Source organism: Platichthys flesus, chromosome 19 (genome assembly GCF_949316205.1).
Source record: "Platichthys flesus chromosome 19, fPlaFle2.1, whole genome shotgun sequence".
NCBI lineage: Eukaryota > Metazoa > Chordata > Actinopteri > Pleuronectiformes > Pleuronectidae > Platichthys > Platichthys flesus.
This window is the reverse complement of record NC_084963.1, coordinates 14,298,166-14,313,734: the sequence shown is the minus strand read 5'-3', so window position 1 is coordinate 14,313,734 and position 15,569 is coordinate 14,298,166. Positions and strand designations below refer to the sequence as shown.

Here is a 15,569-nt window from a genome sequence, read left to right as displayed (position 1 = left end):
AGAGCAGCCCTGCCCGTGTGCTACACATTTAAAATCGCCTGTCAGCTGGGGCGACCCTCTTCAGCACACATCCGAAAGAAAAACTCCCCCGCTGTTTGCCAAAGGACTCTCCGAAAGCCAAGATGTCAGAGAGGTCGCAAAGCATCCGGCGACACAGCTTTTTTTGTGCCGGGAGGTTCCAAATCCCTCCCATATTGTGCCTCTGTCATATTTGTGCTGTATTGAATGGGCGTGTGCTCGAGGCGTAATCACGTTCCTCCGTTTGTCGCCCGCATTCGGAGCATCGCAGGCGCTACTCCCACCTGTCGCTCAGCGGGAGGGGGGGGGGGGGGGGGGGGGTTCTGTGAATACATCTATTTTCTTTGTTTATGAACTTTTTTTTCTTTTCTTATAACCGGGTGGATTTTGTTTGAGTCCATGTGCTTCAGTTCTCTTTGTGTTTTAGCGTAGTAAGAAAACAGATTCACATGCTCTAAAAGTCATACACACTGTACAATAGAATCTACAGATATTTTTTAAAGCTTTCAGTACATCCAAAAGATAAACCGATGAAGCTGCAAAAAAGTGGATTCACCGACAAGAGGGACGGAACATTTCTGGAATCCACTTTTCCGCCAAAGTGTTTTTTCTTTTCTTTTCTTTGCTGTCGTCCTTTTTTTTTTTTTTGTTTGCTTTAGGCAATTTTTACTTTTGCAATACTAGAATTCCTACTCAAAAAGAAAGAAAAACAACGTGATTGAGAGCGACAGATCTTATTTTACAGCAACTAGTTCTCTTTGCATGACGAGTCAAACTGCGTCACACAAACAAATCCCATAATAATCCCCTGAAAGAGAGAGAGAAAAAAGAAGTAAACATACAGACGTTGGGAATGGGAGCTGAGGTACCATGTCTGACAATCTAAAAAAGAGGGGGGGGGGGGGGAAATGAGACAGTGTTTTTGATGAAACATTCATTCTGTGATCCCGAGGTCTCGTTCTAACGGCTGCCAGTGTCTTACAGGTACATACGTCAGGGGTTTATGTTATTTGATGTTAATTGGCTGATGGAGAGAGTGAAGGTTTGCCGGCCGTGCTTCATGTTTTCATGTTAAGTCTAAACACTGTAGTTATTCGAGACGCTCCACTGAACCCCCGACAGGAAACCGATAGTTGGGAAAACTCTCTGTCTACATCCGCGGCACACACACCTACACAAACACACATGCACGCAGAGTGCTGGGCTACCATCTGTGAGTGCGGCATCACTTGGCCATCCCTCAGCTGGCAGGCAGATCAGACAGTGCCCAATATGCTCCCTAATGGCCCAAGTCGGATGAACGAGATCCTACGTCTGCCCCCTTCCTCTTTCATTTACTCCCTCACTCCTCTTTTTCAACCGCATCTCCTACTTCCACCCTCTTTTGATTCACCCGGCCCTCCTCCTGTTCGACTAGTTTAACCCTCTTTAAACCGCTTCCTCGTTCTCTCTGTCTCTCATTATCCGAGACCCTGCTCTTCTTCTTCTTCTTCTTCTTCTTCTTCTTCTTCTTCTTCGCTGCTTGATAAATGGGACATGTCCTACCACTGCCCTGTCGCCTCATCGCTGCTGAGACACTGCACTTCCTTTCCATTCCCTTCCTGTGTCCCTGCGAGACTGAACGACAGTCTAAGTGCCATGTCAGCACAGATGGGAGGTCAGAGTTACATGCCAGGAGGAAATCACTGGTGTGTGATGCTGTAGGGGAAGTTTGGACCGCCATGTCAAACTGAGTAAAGCTTGGGCAGTGGACTGTGCGGCGCCCAGGGCTCTGGTCTAAAGTTTTTTTTGTGTGAATGGGAGGATGTCAGAATGAGAGCGCCGCGAATACATTATTTTCTTTTCAAAGAAAGGGAGCAGGGGGAAGGATTGAGCCAGCCAGCGTGACTTCTGTAGCCGATTGATGGAGGAGGAAGAGGAAGAAGGATGAGAGACATCGGGAGCAAAAAAAAACTAAACTCAAAAGAGGTATGTTTTTAGCGTAGAAACAATATCAAGACAAATTATTCTGCCTCTAGCTGTCTGGTTTGTAATGTTTGGAAAAAAATATTTTTTTATTCTCTCTTTCTCAGTGTCACTTCTTCTCAGTGTCGCGGGTGGGCCGTATCTTCATCTCGGAGAACTTGAGTGAGTACTGCCAGCCCGTCCAGGAGGACCACTCGATGCCGTCTGCGTAGGACGTGTGCTGGCCGCGCAGGTACTGGCCGTTGAGGTTGCAGGTGTGGCAGTTGCGGTACCACCAGGCACCGTGGTAGAAGGAGGCGCAGTTGTTCTCCGAGTGGTCGTTGTCCCGGTCTTTGGTGGTGAACTTCATCCCGTTGTGCTTCAGTAGAGAGTCACCTAGGGCGGGAGAAGAGATGCACAACAGAGTTTTAATATGTGAAAAGAAAGGATACAAAGAACTGATTAAGAACTTACTCCAACACAGGCTTACTCCTGAACTATCTCATAATGCAATGTCTTTCAGTTAATCATGATGTTTTTGACCAGTAACATGTTTTGAAGACAATATCCTGGATGAGAGCTATAAAGGGAAGTATGTAAACCTTGCAACCAGTCTCAAAGGCATATATATACACTTGTGTTCCACTCGGGGGTCAAAGGCATATGTTGCACCTGGTCCTAAAGGTGTATATACACAGATATGTCACAATGGGACACGATTATGTTGTGCCCGTTCTAAATGGGTTAAAAGTCTGCATTAGATGATTGAAACGAGAAGTCACGAACTGAGGAATTTGACTTTTTGAAGCATGTTTGCATCCTCTCACATACCAGTACACACAATTGGATCTGATCCCAGAAACCAGTAATTAGACATGTCCACCAACTAATTAAATTCACAATGGCTGAGGACCTTTCAATTAATCATTCCCGTACAGAGAGGGCGAAGGACAGAAGAAATAAAATAAAACTCTGCAGTTCTCCGGAGGATCGAGTCTCATTATCTAACGCGGGAGGTCAGGAAGCCTTGTAGCCAATTTATCAAAGGTTCTGTTGTGACCTTTTTATCTCCATCTTTTTGATAATTTCGCTCCCCCCACGCCCCACACCCCCCACGCATGACTTCTTCAGAATGTGCGTCCGTCAGTGAGCGGACGGAAATGTAATTAGAGGACGGGAAACAAAAACATAATCACACGCGTCGACTTCATTCTTGCATCTTTTTACATATTTTTCTCGCCACAGAAACAAATTATACGCACAAGCCAATGGGGGGGGGGGGGGGCGTCGTTTCTTGCAACCTGTAATTGTGATTATGACAGTGATGAAAGACCACTGCAGGAATGCGGCACGCAGACGCAAGTTGCATCCCCTTAAGTGTCTTTAATCACGGCCTGCACGGCGAGACGGACCTGCACAATCAAACAGCCGAGCCGAGAAGATCACTTAATAAGGATTTGTCACCGGCCGACCCTCGACGTCGATAAGTGATTTACCAGCCGGTGCTCCGAGGGGCTCGCAGGTACAGCGGGAGCAGCGTCCGCGCTGGACAGACACTGCGGTACAGATCCCGGCAGATGGATGTTGAGAGAGCTCATAATGTTGAGTAAACTCCCCATAGCCCCCCCGCCGCTGTCGGTGCCCTGCTTTCTTCGTAGAGCCGGCCTCACACTGTGACCAGAAGTGGAGAGAAGGACAGAGCTGAGTGCAGAATGAGAGACGGCTCACCAGCTATCAGGTGATGGCTAACAGCTTGTCAGGGCATCAAACAACCCCTAATTGCCCAGGATGTGGCCGGCCAGCGCCTCACCCTCTCTCTCTCTCTCTCTGTCTTCCTCTGCTCTCCATTTGGCATTACCATGGCAACCAGACGGCAGGAGAGAATAATCTGACAGATACGTCTGATATTCATGTTGTGTGCTGGTCGACATTAGGAGAAAAAGAGTAGGCGGGGGGTGAGAAATGGAAAGGGGGAGAAACTGGAAGGGCTCAAGGATGTAGAAAAGAGGAAACAATATAAAAAAGGGAAACACTTAAAGGCTCATTTGCAAGGCTCCGGATGTCACCTCAGTGGCCGGGGGCCGGCGGCCTCCTCTGTTGCCCATTAAGATCCAGCTGCTCCCAAACCGAATGAGCTGATCGCAGAGCGGCCACAGCAGAGCTCTACTAATAATGATAATAACAGGAGCTGAGGGAGCTGAGGCGAGCGTCCTGAGAGAGTTTCAGTTCCCTTCATTCGGCTGTGAACGCATAACAAGCGGATGGGCTCAAGGTCGGGCTGCGCCGAAGACAGGCCGGGAGGACTTTTTTTTGGCAGACTGTGTTTGGGCAACAAAAAAAAGAATTGCACACCAAACACATTTTCCTCTCCCCCTCTAGTTTCCTTTATTCATTTTGTGTGCCTCCCCTGTCCCTGAGTCACCTCTGTCCTCATATATACTTCCTGCCTTCCTTGCACCTGTCCCCTCCATTCCTCCATCCTAGCTACTCCCTCCTTCCTCCCTTTTACCGCCGCCGCTCCATATCTCATATTTGTCCCCATTCCATCTCACAGCAGGGCTCCCAATAGATCCTCTAAATTGCTTATCATTTCAATAGAAGTTATTTGTTTTTGTTTACTCTGCAGGTCAAACAGTGCAATTAATTGTCTGTAATTGAATAAAGGGGACGTGGAGCTGCCGTGGATCTGACGGTTTTGGGACCAGGGACGCAGACGCTAGCGGTCCCTCTGTCGCCCTGCTTTAACAAGAGGACACGGGTAGTGCACTTTAAAAATAACACACTATTATTTGAGTTGGTGGCAGCGTGTGCTCGAAGTTGGCGTAAAGTTTACCCCACTGTTGTGACTTGGGAGTTCACAATTGGGTTAAATTTCAAAAAAGAAACTGACTAATAAGAGTTTCAGCGAAAAACAATCCTTGCAAGCAAAGTTGAACTAGTTCAGAGAGTGTGTGCACATACCTGCGTTTCCAGAATAGTCTCCCACAGTCAAAGGGTATCCGTCATCGTCGGCGTCCACCGAGAAGAGGCCCACCCCGAAGGTGGCGTACTGGGCGTATGCGGTGCTGTTTTCAAAGTCCTCCAAGTCGATACGCAGCTCATAGTTGCCCTGGATGGACAGGGCATGGATCTGCTTCAGCCCTGCAGGAGGAAACAAGACACAGGCTAAAAAAGCAATCCTTTCGCAAAGTACCACCATTGTTCTCGGCAAACAATATAAAGCTATTTCAGAAGCCTCTCAGCGCCGCACGCTTTCTGGAAATAAGCCGTAATATGGTTTTTGGCCCATTTAGAGTCTCCTGTTGCATGTGTAGGGTTTCTTGCCAAGACCAGATTAGAGTGTCGGCTGCTCATACTGGACTTTGCAATGAGGATGGAGAGACCAGCCGAACGCACAGAATTTAATATACGTGAAATGAAGGAATGACTTTAGAAAAAAAGTTGATTTCACACCGACACATAGTTGGAACCAGGAATCTACAGTTTTCTGTATAAGTGTTTTTATTGATCAGCCACTACTAGATATTGGTCCTGGGCATAGTATGTACAGGAACCTTTAAATGTGACACTTCTCCAGTCCACCCATTATCCACAAATGAAAGCAGCCATCTTCATTTGGAGGCAGTGTCTGCAGGGAATTCGGGGAGGCCCCGGTAGCATACATGCTTGACCAAGAAGCCATTTTACCACAATATAACATCTCATAACTTGCTAAAACTTAAATATGGGCACCTGGACATACATCAGTGTGATAACTACTAAAAATGACAGAAACCATCTTTAACCAAAAATGATTTGACGTTTTCTTCAACTTTTCCGTTTGCACCCCCATCCCATCCAACATGGAGGAGTGGGGGATTTATGACCTATACTGCATCCTGCCACCAGAGGATGCTGGAGATTATGTGGCTTCACTTATATAAAGATGGAGGACATGACAGGTCCCCACATGGTCCTGGATCTTTCTCATTATGTAGTAAATATGAATATGTCAACTATTTATGTCAGTAATTCTGTTTAACAAAATAACTAAATTGCATTAAGGGATGATTGGAGATTGTGGATTTGTCGTGCTTTCATCTCTCTATGTCAAGGTGTCAAGGTTAAGAGGAGATTTCGTAAAATCGAAGCTATGTGAGGTGAGAGTTAAGTTATTCATAAAAAAATCTATAATATCACAAGGTTACATGTTTTATTGTCAGGCTAAAATCGTTCACAAAGATACATTTTAAAGAGAAAAACAACCAGAAGGCTTGAATGGATTCACGGACTAGCAGGGGTTCACCCAGAGGAGAAGCTACTTGTACTCGTGTTTGGATTATTGCCCTTGGTGTTCGCGAACATTAAAGACTGTGCCCTGACTTGATATCAAAGTCACAGTTTTTAATATTGAAGAGAGATTTTTAAAATTTAATGGCGAGGTCAACAACATCCGTGGCCTCCTGATAATGAACATACACAGAGCCTGACTCCGTCACGCTTTTCACTGCGGCGATGTGAGAGTTTTCACTTTCCCTTCAGGTCAGTTCAGGGAGAAAGGGAGAGCAAAACAAACTGCAGTGTTTTCATAAACCGGTCAGGTCAGGACTCAGAAGGCTGATGTAATGTACTCCATTTAAACGAGAGGGCTAACGGGGTTGGAGTCATCATTACTCCAAATTCTCTTTCGCAGGAACGGACAAAATAATTGCGGGAAAGAGTTATAGGGTTTTGCAGGTAAAAGTTATTTGTTGTGTATAAAAAGATTTGGTCAGTGACACATCTGAAAGTCCCTATTAACCTCAGATTTTATGCTTATGATTAAGAGTCAGGGCCCAGCTCATTAATGCCCACAGTTAGCCACGAGTAGAAGGATTACCTTCGATTGAACCTCATTTCCATCATCATCGTAGAACCATTAAACCCTAAACGTTTTCTTTTCGTCTTTGGAGAAGAGTCTGTTTTCTCTTTCCGATCCCTGATTGTGTGTCTCTGCTCGTGGGTAATCACTTCTGGAGCCCATTTCGTAAATGAGACACTCCCCCCCCCCCCCCCCCCCCCCTATTTCTGTTAAAGCGTGTGATCTTTCAGTTTAGGAGGAGGGCGTTTTGATTTCCCGTTTAGATTTTGAAATGCTCTCACTGCACTCGCACTCAAATAGCCCTTTCCTGTGCTACGATTTTTCCTGAGCTCCAGCCAGGGCGGGCCCTAGCAAACTTGGCGCTCTAGGCAAGCTTCACTCCTGGCGCAAGACGACGTGCAGGTAAAATAAACACCTATACACGCGAATGTAGCCCCGCCCACCTAGTGCGCAACTGTCTCCCGCCTCACTGCCCAGCGGAGTTTCTAAGTTTCACCAGTCTAACTCTAAGTTGATAATCAAAACAACATCAACACGTCTCAATGACACAGGTTAGGTGTCCCCTAACCTGTAGGTTAACCCTAACCTGTAGAATACAGGATGAATGCAGCAGCAGTAAAGACACGGAGCATTCAGTTCCTCATCCAGACTGCACCTGGCATGTGGGCGGAACCCCCAAAGAGACAGGACGGGGTGAAGCTGCTCCCGTGCCAAACGTTCCTCCTGAGTGCTGCTGTCATTTACTGATTTCTCTAATGAAAAATATATTTTTTTGATTTTTTGTTTTTGCCCGGCGCAGTTTTTGGCGCCCCCCTCTGAGTGGCGCCCTAGGCAACCGCCTATGTCGCCTGTAGGAAAGACCGGCCCTGGCTCCAGCTTCAGTTCTACTGTGAAAGGGCCCTATAAATAAAATGTATTATTATAATATTAGTGTTGTTTCTTTAATGTCTTGCAAAATCAAAGATCTTGAGTCTGGAGGCGGCTAAAAGACCAAAATATCAATGTTTTTACAGCTTTCAAAAACTGAATCAATAAGTCCTGTTCTCAAAACTCAAAGACCATGCTCTTGAACAAAGAGAAGAAAAACCCCTGTAGATACTCTCACAGTTTCCATCCACCTGTCTCAACTCTGAACGATTCCAGCTTGCCATCTCTTCATGCGATGCCCCTGAACCGATCCTTTAATTGTTCCCCGATCCTTTAGAATGAGCGTACGAGACAGAAAGCGCCGGAGGGAAAGGGGCTCCCGTCCCGTCTTCGTTGCCCCCTCCTGCTCTGCGTTTGCCCCCGCTGTGTCGGAGTGATGGCTCTTCCCACGGCAACTTTTCCTCTGCTGGGTTGATCAAAGCTACAAAGAGGAATAGTGTGTCAGGCAGAGAGGAGCAGGGGAGGAGCTCCTCAACCTGGGCCTGCTTTAAAAGACCAAAAAAAAAAAAGAAAATGCAGGAAAGACAAACAAAAGTTAAACTCCGCTTCGAGACTCTGTTAACCAGCCTTTTCTCCCGTGCTTACAAGTGCACTCTATGCATCCGCCACGTTTGTTTTGGGAGACAAAAAGGCGACGCTGTTTGAAAGCGCGCATTGATGGAGAAGCTTCAAAGGCTTCCTGGTGAAGAAGCGAGTCTCGGCTTCTCCGATGCATGCTGAGGGAGCTTCGGGCTGCAGTCGCCGGCTGAAGGGTTTGTTTTACTCCCCTTTAATGTGAGTGGGAATCGAGCATGAAAGCGACTGCTCCACAGGAATGCAGGGGTTTTAATGGACTCGTAGACCCAGTCGGTTCACCGCCGACCACAATCATCACCAAACGAACGCGTTTAAGGCTCGCAAACCTTTCGACTTGCTTCGCCTAATGGGAATTCCATCATGGTCGAGAGTGGCACTCAGAGAGCCCATTGTCCAAAGTTTAGGGCTAATTTGACGTCAAGCACAGCGGAGAGAATCCATTACTGTCCAGAAACAGGCTGAGCCCGGGCACTTAGTTTGGATAGAGTCTCGCCCAATTGGGAGGTAAGTTCAGTCACGAATGCGCAGGTGACTCACGCCAGTGTGCAGCTAATTCCTACACGAGAACATAAATAGTCCCGTGCATCCCATTGTCACGTGCCCTCACAGAAACGGGGACGTTGACGCTCGCAGAAATAGCTTCGGTGTCGTGGGCCTTTGAGAGAAAGTATCAATCCACACAAACACCTCAGGGAAAAGTGCCCTGGAGTGACTTGACAAACTTCAAACGACAGACTTGTTTTCCCTTTCAGGAGAGGAGAAGAAAAAAAATATCCCAGATGCAACACAACTCTATTTAAAGAGTCCGTGGCTTCAAACTGTATTTACATAACTTTAATTCACTCCCTAATTAAAGCCCCAGAGAATCTCAGTGAGACTCTAACTCGGAATAATTAAAGAGGAAGATAAGTGAAATAACAACAGAGACTACTTTGGTTCAAGTCTAAATGCTCAGGTGTAACTCTCTGTTAATTAAATGCTATTGTTAGGTTATTCAAAATGGGAGTTCTAATGCAAGGGAGAATTTTAAGGTGTTTTGCTGCAGTATTAACATGCTGATTGCTCCGCTGGGGAGAGACTCTTCCCTCTTCTAACTGATTTGCCGTTAAATAGGAGCTTAGCAGAAAGCCGGGAAAACAATTCTCTCCTCCTACACACTTTAGATGAGCAATTAGGGTGCGCTTCCTTCACACTCTTCAATCCGACAACAGGTTCATTTCAAAGGCCATTTTTTAATAGCGGTTTGTTTTTCTTTTATTTAAATCCCTGGCAGGTCATTATTATCGTTCTAATTGTGCATATTTTCATAGTTTGAAAGTATTATTTTCACGAGGGGCTTTTCCACCTGGACATCCAGCCTTACAGAGGCAGCAAATATTGGTACATTTCTCTCACCCGCTCACCAAAGTTTCACAGAGCAAGACGTTCGGGGCGAGGAGTGGCAAAAAGGAGCGGCGCCATTTCTTTATTCCAAGGCAGTGAACCATCAAACTGATTTCAGGTAAATAAGTTGCTTTAAGTTCCGTTATTGCCATTATACTCACTGCTGCCCATATTCACAAACTGTGATTTGTGAATATGGGCCATACAAACATTAACAAACATTTAAGTGATTGATTGAACCTGGTTCAATCGTAACAGTCTGTAACGGACACTGCAAAGCAAACACGCCCCTTAATGAAACAGCGGTCTGTGTCACACCTGCCATTCAGTTGGCTGGGAAATAAACATGGGGTAATTCAACAAGCAATCCAAGACTGAGAGGAAAAAAAATGAAAAGTGTGAGTGAGGGACTCAGATCTACGGTTGAAGCACAAATGTCCTGTGCTTCAGTCTGAGTGCAGAGATACCAGGTTAGAGCAGAAGTGAAGCAAAGCTGCACGCAAGCTGGGGCTATTTGAGAGAGAGGGCAGGGTCTGGAGGGACAGGGCTGCGAAAATCTGAATGTGAAATGTGGAAATAATGCTCTCAAAGTGAAAGGCATGAATAAAGATAGGACGAGAAACTAAATGTGCCGTCCCCGCCCGATGTGTATTTACACACAGAGTTTGAACAGTGATGTTGTATAACAAACTGTGAAATAATATTATTGCCGTTGGTTTTTAAGTTACAGCTACAGTGGGGAAATAATTTATACGTGCAGACACAAGTAACTGTTTGGTGTAAACCCCTACAGTGTTATCTTTAAGGAGATGATCACAAATCGGATGCAAAACAGCTCAATGATAATTAGTCAATGTCATCAGCGGGAGAAGATAAATACTACTGGCAAAATCAGCATCTCATTATGAGCGATCGATGTGTTTACTGATAAAAAATCGTATTTAGAGTGAACCTGATTAACAAGTGCTCCGGTGGGACGGAAATCTTTATCCATTAATTTCCATTAAATCATCGGTGTGGTACCAGTCGTGTGCAGCTGCCTTCCAGAAGCATAACTTTCATCATGTCCATTCTTATGGATATTTACATTTCAGGTTCCCACAAGGGAAAAGCAGACTATTAAATGTAGAACACACCAATGCATGTGGGAGCAAAGTGATAAATCTGTGGAAAAAAAAGAACAAAAATAATATATATATATATGTATATATATCTTCTATTACCTCATTAAAACTAGGTCATGGGGATCCATAACTCATTTTCACTGTTATGAGGTCTACAGGAAGGAGGACAAATCCAAATTGTTTAGATCATGAAGATGGTGATTTATCATTTTTATCTTTTAGTCGTTCTGAAAAGGCATGTTGTGTTCTCTAGAATTAGAAAGGAACAATGGCTGTGCCTCCCTTACATTGATTAAAGCATTACCACCAGAGATTGCGTCTCTTTTATATGTGATTTCACAGCAAATGAGACTGACATCAATGACATGATTAAAAATGTAGAGGACTTCTGCGAGGTAGTCTCTGCGATGCTGCTAAAAGGCCCAAATATTAATGATTTATTTGCTTTTATTTGAAAAGTATGTAGGGGGGGGGGGGATGTATTGGATGCTTTTAGGGGACAGGTTGCCGTCCTGTACTCGGATCTCAGCGAAGCTCTAAGGGGCACAAAGGAGAAGAATAAAAAACAGATCTCTAAACCCAACAGAGAAATGATTACACTTCTCTCTGCGGCTTGTGACATTTCTTGAGGTTAATTATTCATCATGCTTTTTCTCCCTCTGTTGCTGGGGGGCAGCTCCTGAGACTGTTTCAGCCGAAAAAAGGAGAAAAGCCGCAGCACTCTTCTTTCTCCTCCTCCCCGCCTCCTCCCATCATTTTTTTCTTCCCCCTTTCTCTCAATCCCTTCCTCCCGCTTTATCTTCCTGTCAAGCAGTTTTACTCAACAGAGATTGTGGACAGGCAGGGAATTAGAACGGTGAGCGACTATTTCCATATAGCCGCGGAGATGGCCGCCGTGCCCTTTGCCACCGGGTGCCGTGCTGGTTGAGTGGGACTGCGAACATGCCTTTTCCGCCGAAATGCTCGCTGTCGCCTGCTCTCCGGGAACAGAAGAGGCTTGCTATCGTCGGCTCGCCTCTTGTCATCAAAAGATAGGCGCACGGGGAGAAAAACAGAGACAGGTGTGCGCTGAACTCTCTGGCTTGCTGCTCCCCCGGAGCCATCTGTGACATTTCGTGGGACAAAAAAGCGAAAGAATTTTAAGATTAACTGTCACAACTCTGACGGGTCTGTGCCTGTTTGCCAGTTTCCTCCTCCGAGTTCACATTCAAGACTTTTCCAAGGAGCAGTTGTGATAGGTTTTTCAGCATGTATATGGCGAATCATTTTTAATGTTGGCTGTCGGCAGAGGTTGTAAAGGTGCACTCTTTCTTAAGCCAAGTAGAAGTACAGATACTTTAAGAAAAAGTCTCAAGTAAAAGCCTTAAAGTACAGGTTCTGAAATGCACTTAAAGTATAAAAGTTAAAAGATGTATATTCCGGTTGTATGTGTGCAGAGAAAGGGACACTTGTCACATTAATATAGTTCAAAGTCTATTTAATTTTAACCACTCATATTTCAGTGGTTAAAGAAAGAGATTTTTGAGCATGTAAAAGTGTCCAGGAGCAAATGTGTGCAATGAATTGAATTAAATATTCTCAATTTAAGGCCAGGGATGATCCATTTGCGTAGTAGACGTCTTTACTGTCTTCCATGTTGTTCCTCCTTGTCACTGACATATGCGCTGCGCCTCCTCTCTTCACTTGAGTCTCCCTCTCCTGACTGTTTCTGCTTGACACGCCCTTTACAACGTGTTACGTGTGTTGTGCTTGATGTGCACTGACTGAAACACAACACAGAGTTGTCTTTTCTGTGTTTCCGTCCATTTAGGTTAAAATCTGTCCTCATGCTGGAGAGGCGGTGCTCGATGACGCAAAATCAAAAAAACATGAATAATTCCCCTCGAATGCCTCGAAACAAAAGTAACAAGCATGTTTCTTTTAGGAAATAAGTATAAGTACAGATACTTGTGTTAAAATGATTGGAGTAAAAGTGAAGAACAGATACTGTAAATATCTGAAAGCAATTTAAGTACTGTAACAAAGTATTTGTACGTAGGGGTATGCTCATCTTTTAAATACATGTTTTGTGGCTATTCTGTAAATGGTGACTGTGTCAAATGAGATCTTCTTTGGGGGCCTCTGTCGAGTTGACACACTCAAGGAACCTGTGTTTGAGTGAACAAGTGACTGATTCCACACTGTTCAACACCGAGCACAGAATATTCTTAAAGTGAAAGAACATTTCAGCAGAACTATTTATTCAGCAGCAAACACACGCGCCGCCGCTCCCCCGCTTGAGTCTACCTTGGGAATAATGATCTCGGGGATGTTTGTTCACTTTGCCCACAGCACCCTCATTACTGCTCTCAGGAGTCACTCGTTTCATGTTCGGAGATGGAGACATTTTGGGATATATTATTAAGACATATTGTTTCCTTTTGAATCCTTATGGGTTTTCTGAGCAGACAAAAAGCTTGCCGAGCCTCCCGTTTCAGACCGGTCTTTCACCACATATAAATCCAGCAGCTTCAGGAGTCGTCTCCCGGTGCCGCAGACGGAGCATGACTGCAGGTGTGGAGATGCTGCCTCTGTCGTGGTGATGAACGGCGTGTGGGAGGACAGGGCGAGGAAGGAATTATACAACTAATCTGTGACTCTTTCCTCTGGCAGCCTCGCCGCACACAGAGATCGCAGATATATCTGTGGCATTATCCGAATCGAAGTCCGGGTTCGGGCTTGTGTGCTTTATTATTTCGCGGTCAAGGGTCATGTTTAAGTGCAGAGTGTGACAAAGTTCTGCAGGATCACAGAAGCAGACGCGGCCTGAAAGCACAGCTGTGTCTGTGCTAGTCCAATAGGGCTATCAAAGTGATGGAGAGGGACAGCCAGCAGAGACACGGTTATTATGGTGGTGTTCTAATGCAAGCTGTAATTAAATGTTAATCCTCCATGAGACCTGTGTATACGCTGCACAATTCTGCGGGGACAAAGTCTGTCTGCAATAAAATTCTTTTGAGGGGAAATAACTAAATTATATATTTTTTCTGAATAGAATATCGAAGATGCTTTTGTGCATAAGATGGGGTTTGCAGGTTTTGCTCTATATAAATTTGTCTGCGCACATTGGTTGTTTTGTTGCTGCTGTGCTTTGGTATGGAGTTGATTAGAGAGCTTTTAGTTGGAAATGTGGTTAACTTGGGTCAGAGGTTTGTGTTGACTACTCGACAAACCTCGGAATAAGCCGACCTGTTAAGTATGAGAAAAATAGCAGCTAAGTAAATATTACAAACTTGCATATAAGAAAGCTAATAAAGTTTTATTTTTTGAATAACATTGACTATAAAATCCTAATTGCAGATAAACCAGATGGGTTGAACACAAAGTATTCTGACCTCACTCTCAACATAGACCGTTTATTAAAAGCTCTGCACACAACGTCCAGAAATAAAAAGTCATCCCCATCTTAGACTTACATTCAAACCGATTTTATTAAAGATTTTAAGATTCGGCAACCTACCACATGATATAAGTACAGCAATGTCATCCACACAGGATACAACGCTGCACTTTTGACACTGTTCAATTCTTCAGAGCTTCACATTTAATCACAAGATAATAAAACCAGGTCTGTTAGCACCGGGCTTATTTTAGCACCTCCTAAAGCAGTGTGACGTCGGCCAAAATGTGCTTTTCCCTCTTCTTTATGTTCCAAATCTTTTCTGGAGGATGTGCCCACACAGCTCCACTTGTGCAAACGTGTTTGATTAGCATTGACAGGTATTCAAAACTGGATATATTTTACATTTATCTGGCTGTTTCATTTTCATTAGGTTTATTTATTACTCAACCTTTCTCTGATATTTACCATCCATCAAAATTGAATCGGTTTCTTTACTGCAAACACCTCTCAGTTACATTTACCAAACAGCTTGAACATTTTTCATCTGCATATATCTTTTCCAACCAATTTTCATTTGCCCATTAGAGCTTTCTGTTTGTTGAACTAGCCTCCATGAATTCCCAATCCCAACACGCGGAATTCTTGCGTTGCAGCCGGCTCAATACGCCGATATACATTTCATTAAAAAGAAAATCATGATTTCAAATTTGTCGAGCGGCTCCACAGTCTTTTCCTGTAGCCTCTGGCAACCGCAGATGGAAATCCCCCCGGGGGTGTGAGTCCTCCTTGCTGACTATCACCGCTCTAAGGCACAGGCAGAAACTATGTTCTTGGCCTCACGTCTGCAATGCTGAGCTATTTAACATTCGCTGTGTGTAAAATGTAAACTCAAAAGTCCTGGGAGCTATTTAGTTAGTTAGCTAGTTACTCTCATATCAGCCGGTCAGGTCCAGGTCACTGTTAACCTCAATCCTGTGGAACAGACGTAGCTGTGGGCTGTGGGTAACCATGTACTTATGGACCAGCACTGATTTAGTGGGTGTATCACAGCGTGCAATATTTAGGGATGTACGTGAACTGCAGCCAGTTAGAGTAGGACTAAATGAATGAGAATCTATGGACGTGTCAATGTTTTTTTTTCTGTGATCTTTCCAAATGATGAGGTGTCCGTGAATACAACGCGTCTGTGCTCCGAGTTCTCTCGTTGCCAACCCGCCAGCTGTCACGCTCCTCTCTGTCATATCACATCTCCCAGTAGCTAGTCATCTGAAATGAATGAGCACCAGTTGCTCAGTGTCTCGTCGCCGCTGCCAACGCGAGCTCACAATGAGACGCGGAGGAAGTCACACGTTTCCTCATGTTGCCTTTGATGAAG

General features: G+C 44.8%; 1 protein-coding gene across 2 annotated transcripts in view; it reads right to left on the bottom strand.

Annotated features, from left to right (window-relative positions):
- Positions 1 to 319: 319 nt before the first annotated feature.
- The window catches only part of fibcd1b (fibrinogen C domain containing 1b), a 107,143-nt gene continuing 91,893 nt past the window's right edge, over positions 320 to 15,569 (bottom strand). For both annotated transcript variants that reach the window (XM_062412218.1, XM_062412219.1), the window contains 2 exons: positions 4,924 to 5,103; positions 320 to 2,358 (listed from right to left, as the gene is read on the bottom strand). In XM_062412218.1, the coding sequence (XP_062268202.1) occupies positions 2,093 to 2,358; positions 4,924 to 5,103 (446 nt within the window). In that variant the 3' untranslated portion in view covers positions 320 to 2,092. The remainder of the gene's footprint in view (positions 2,359 to 4,923; positions 5,104 to 15,569) is intronic.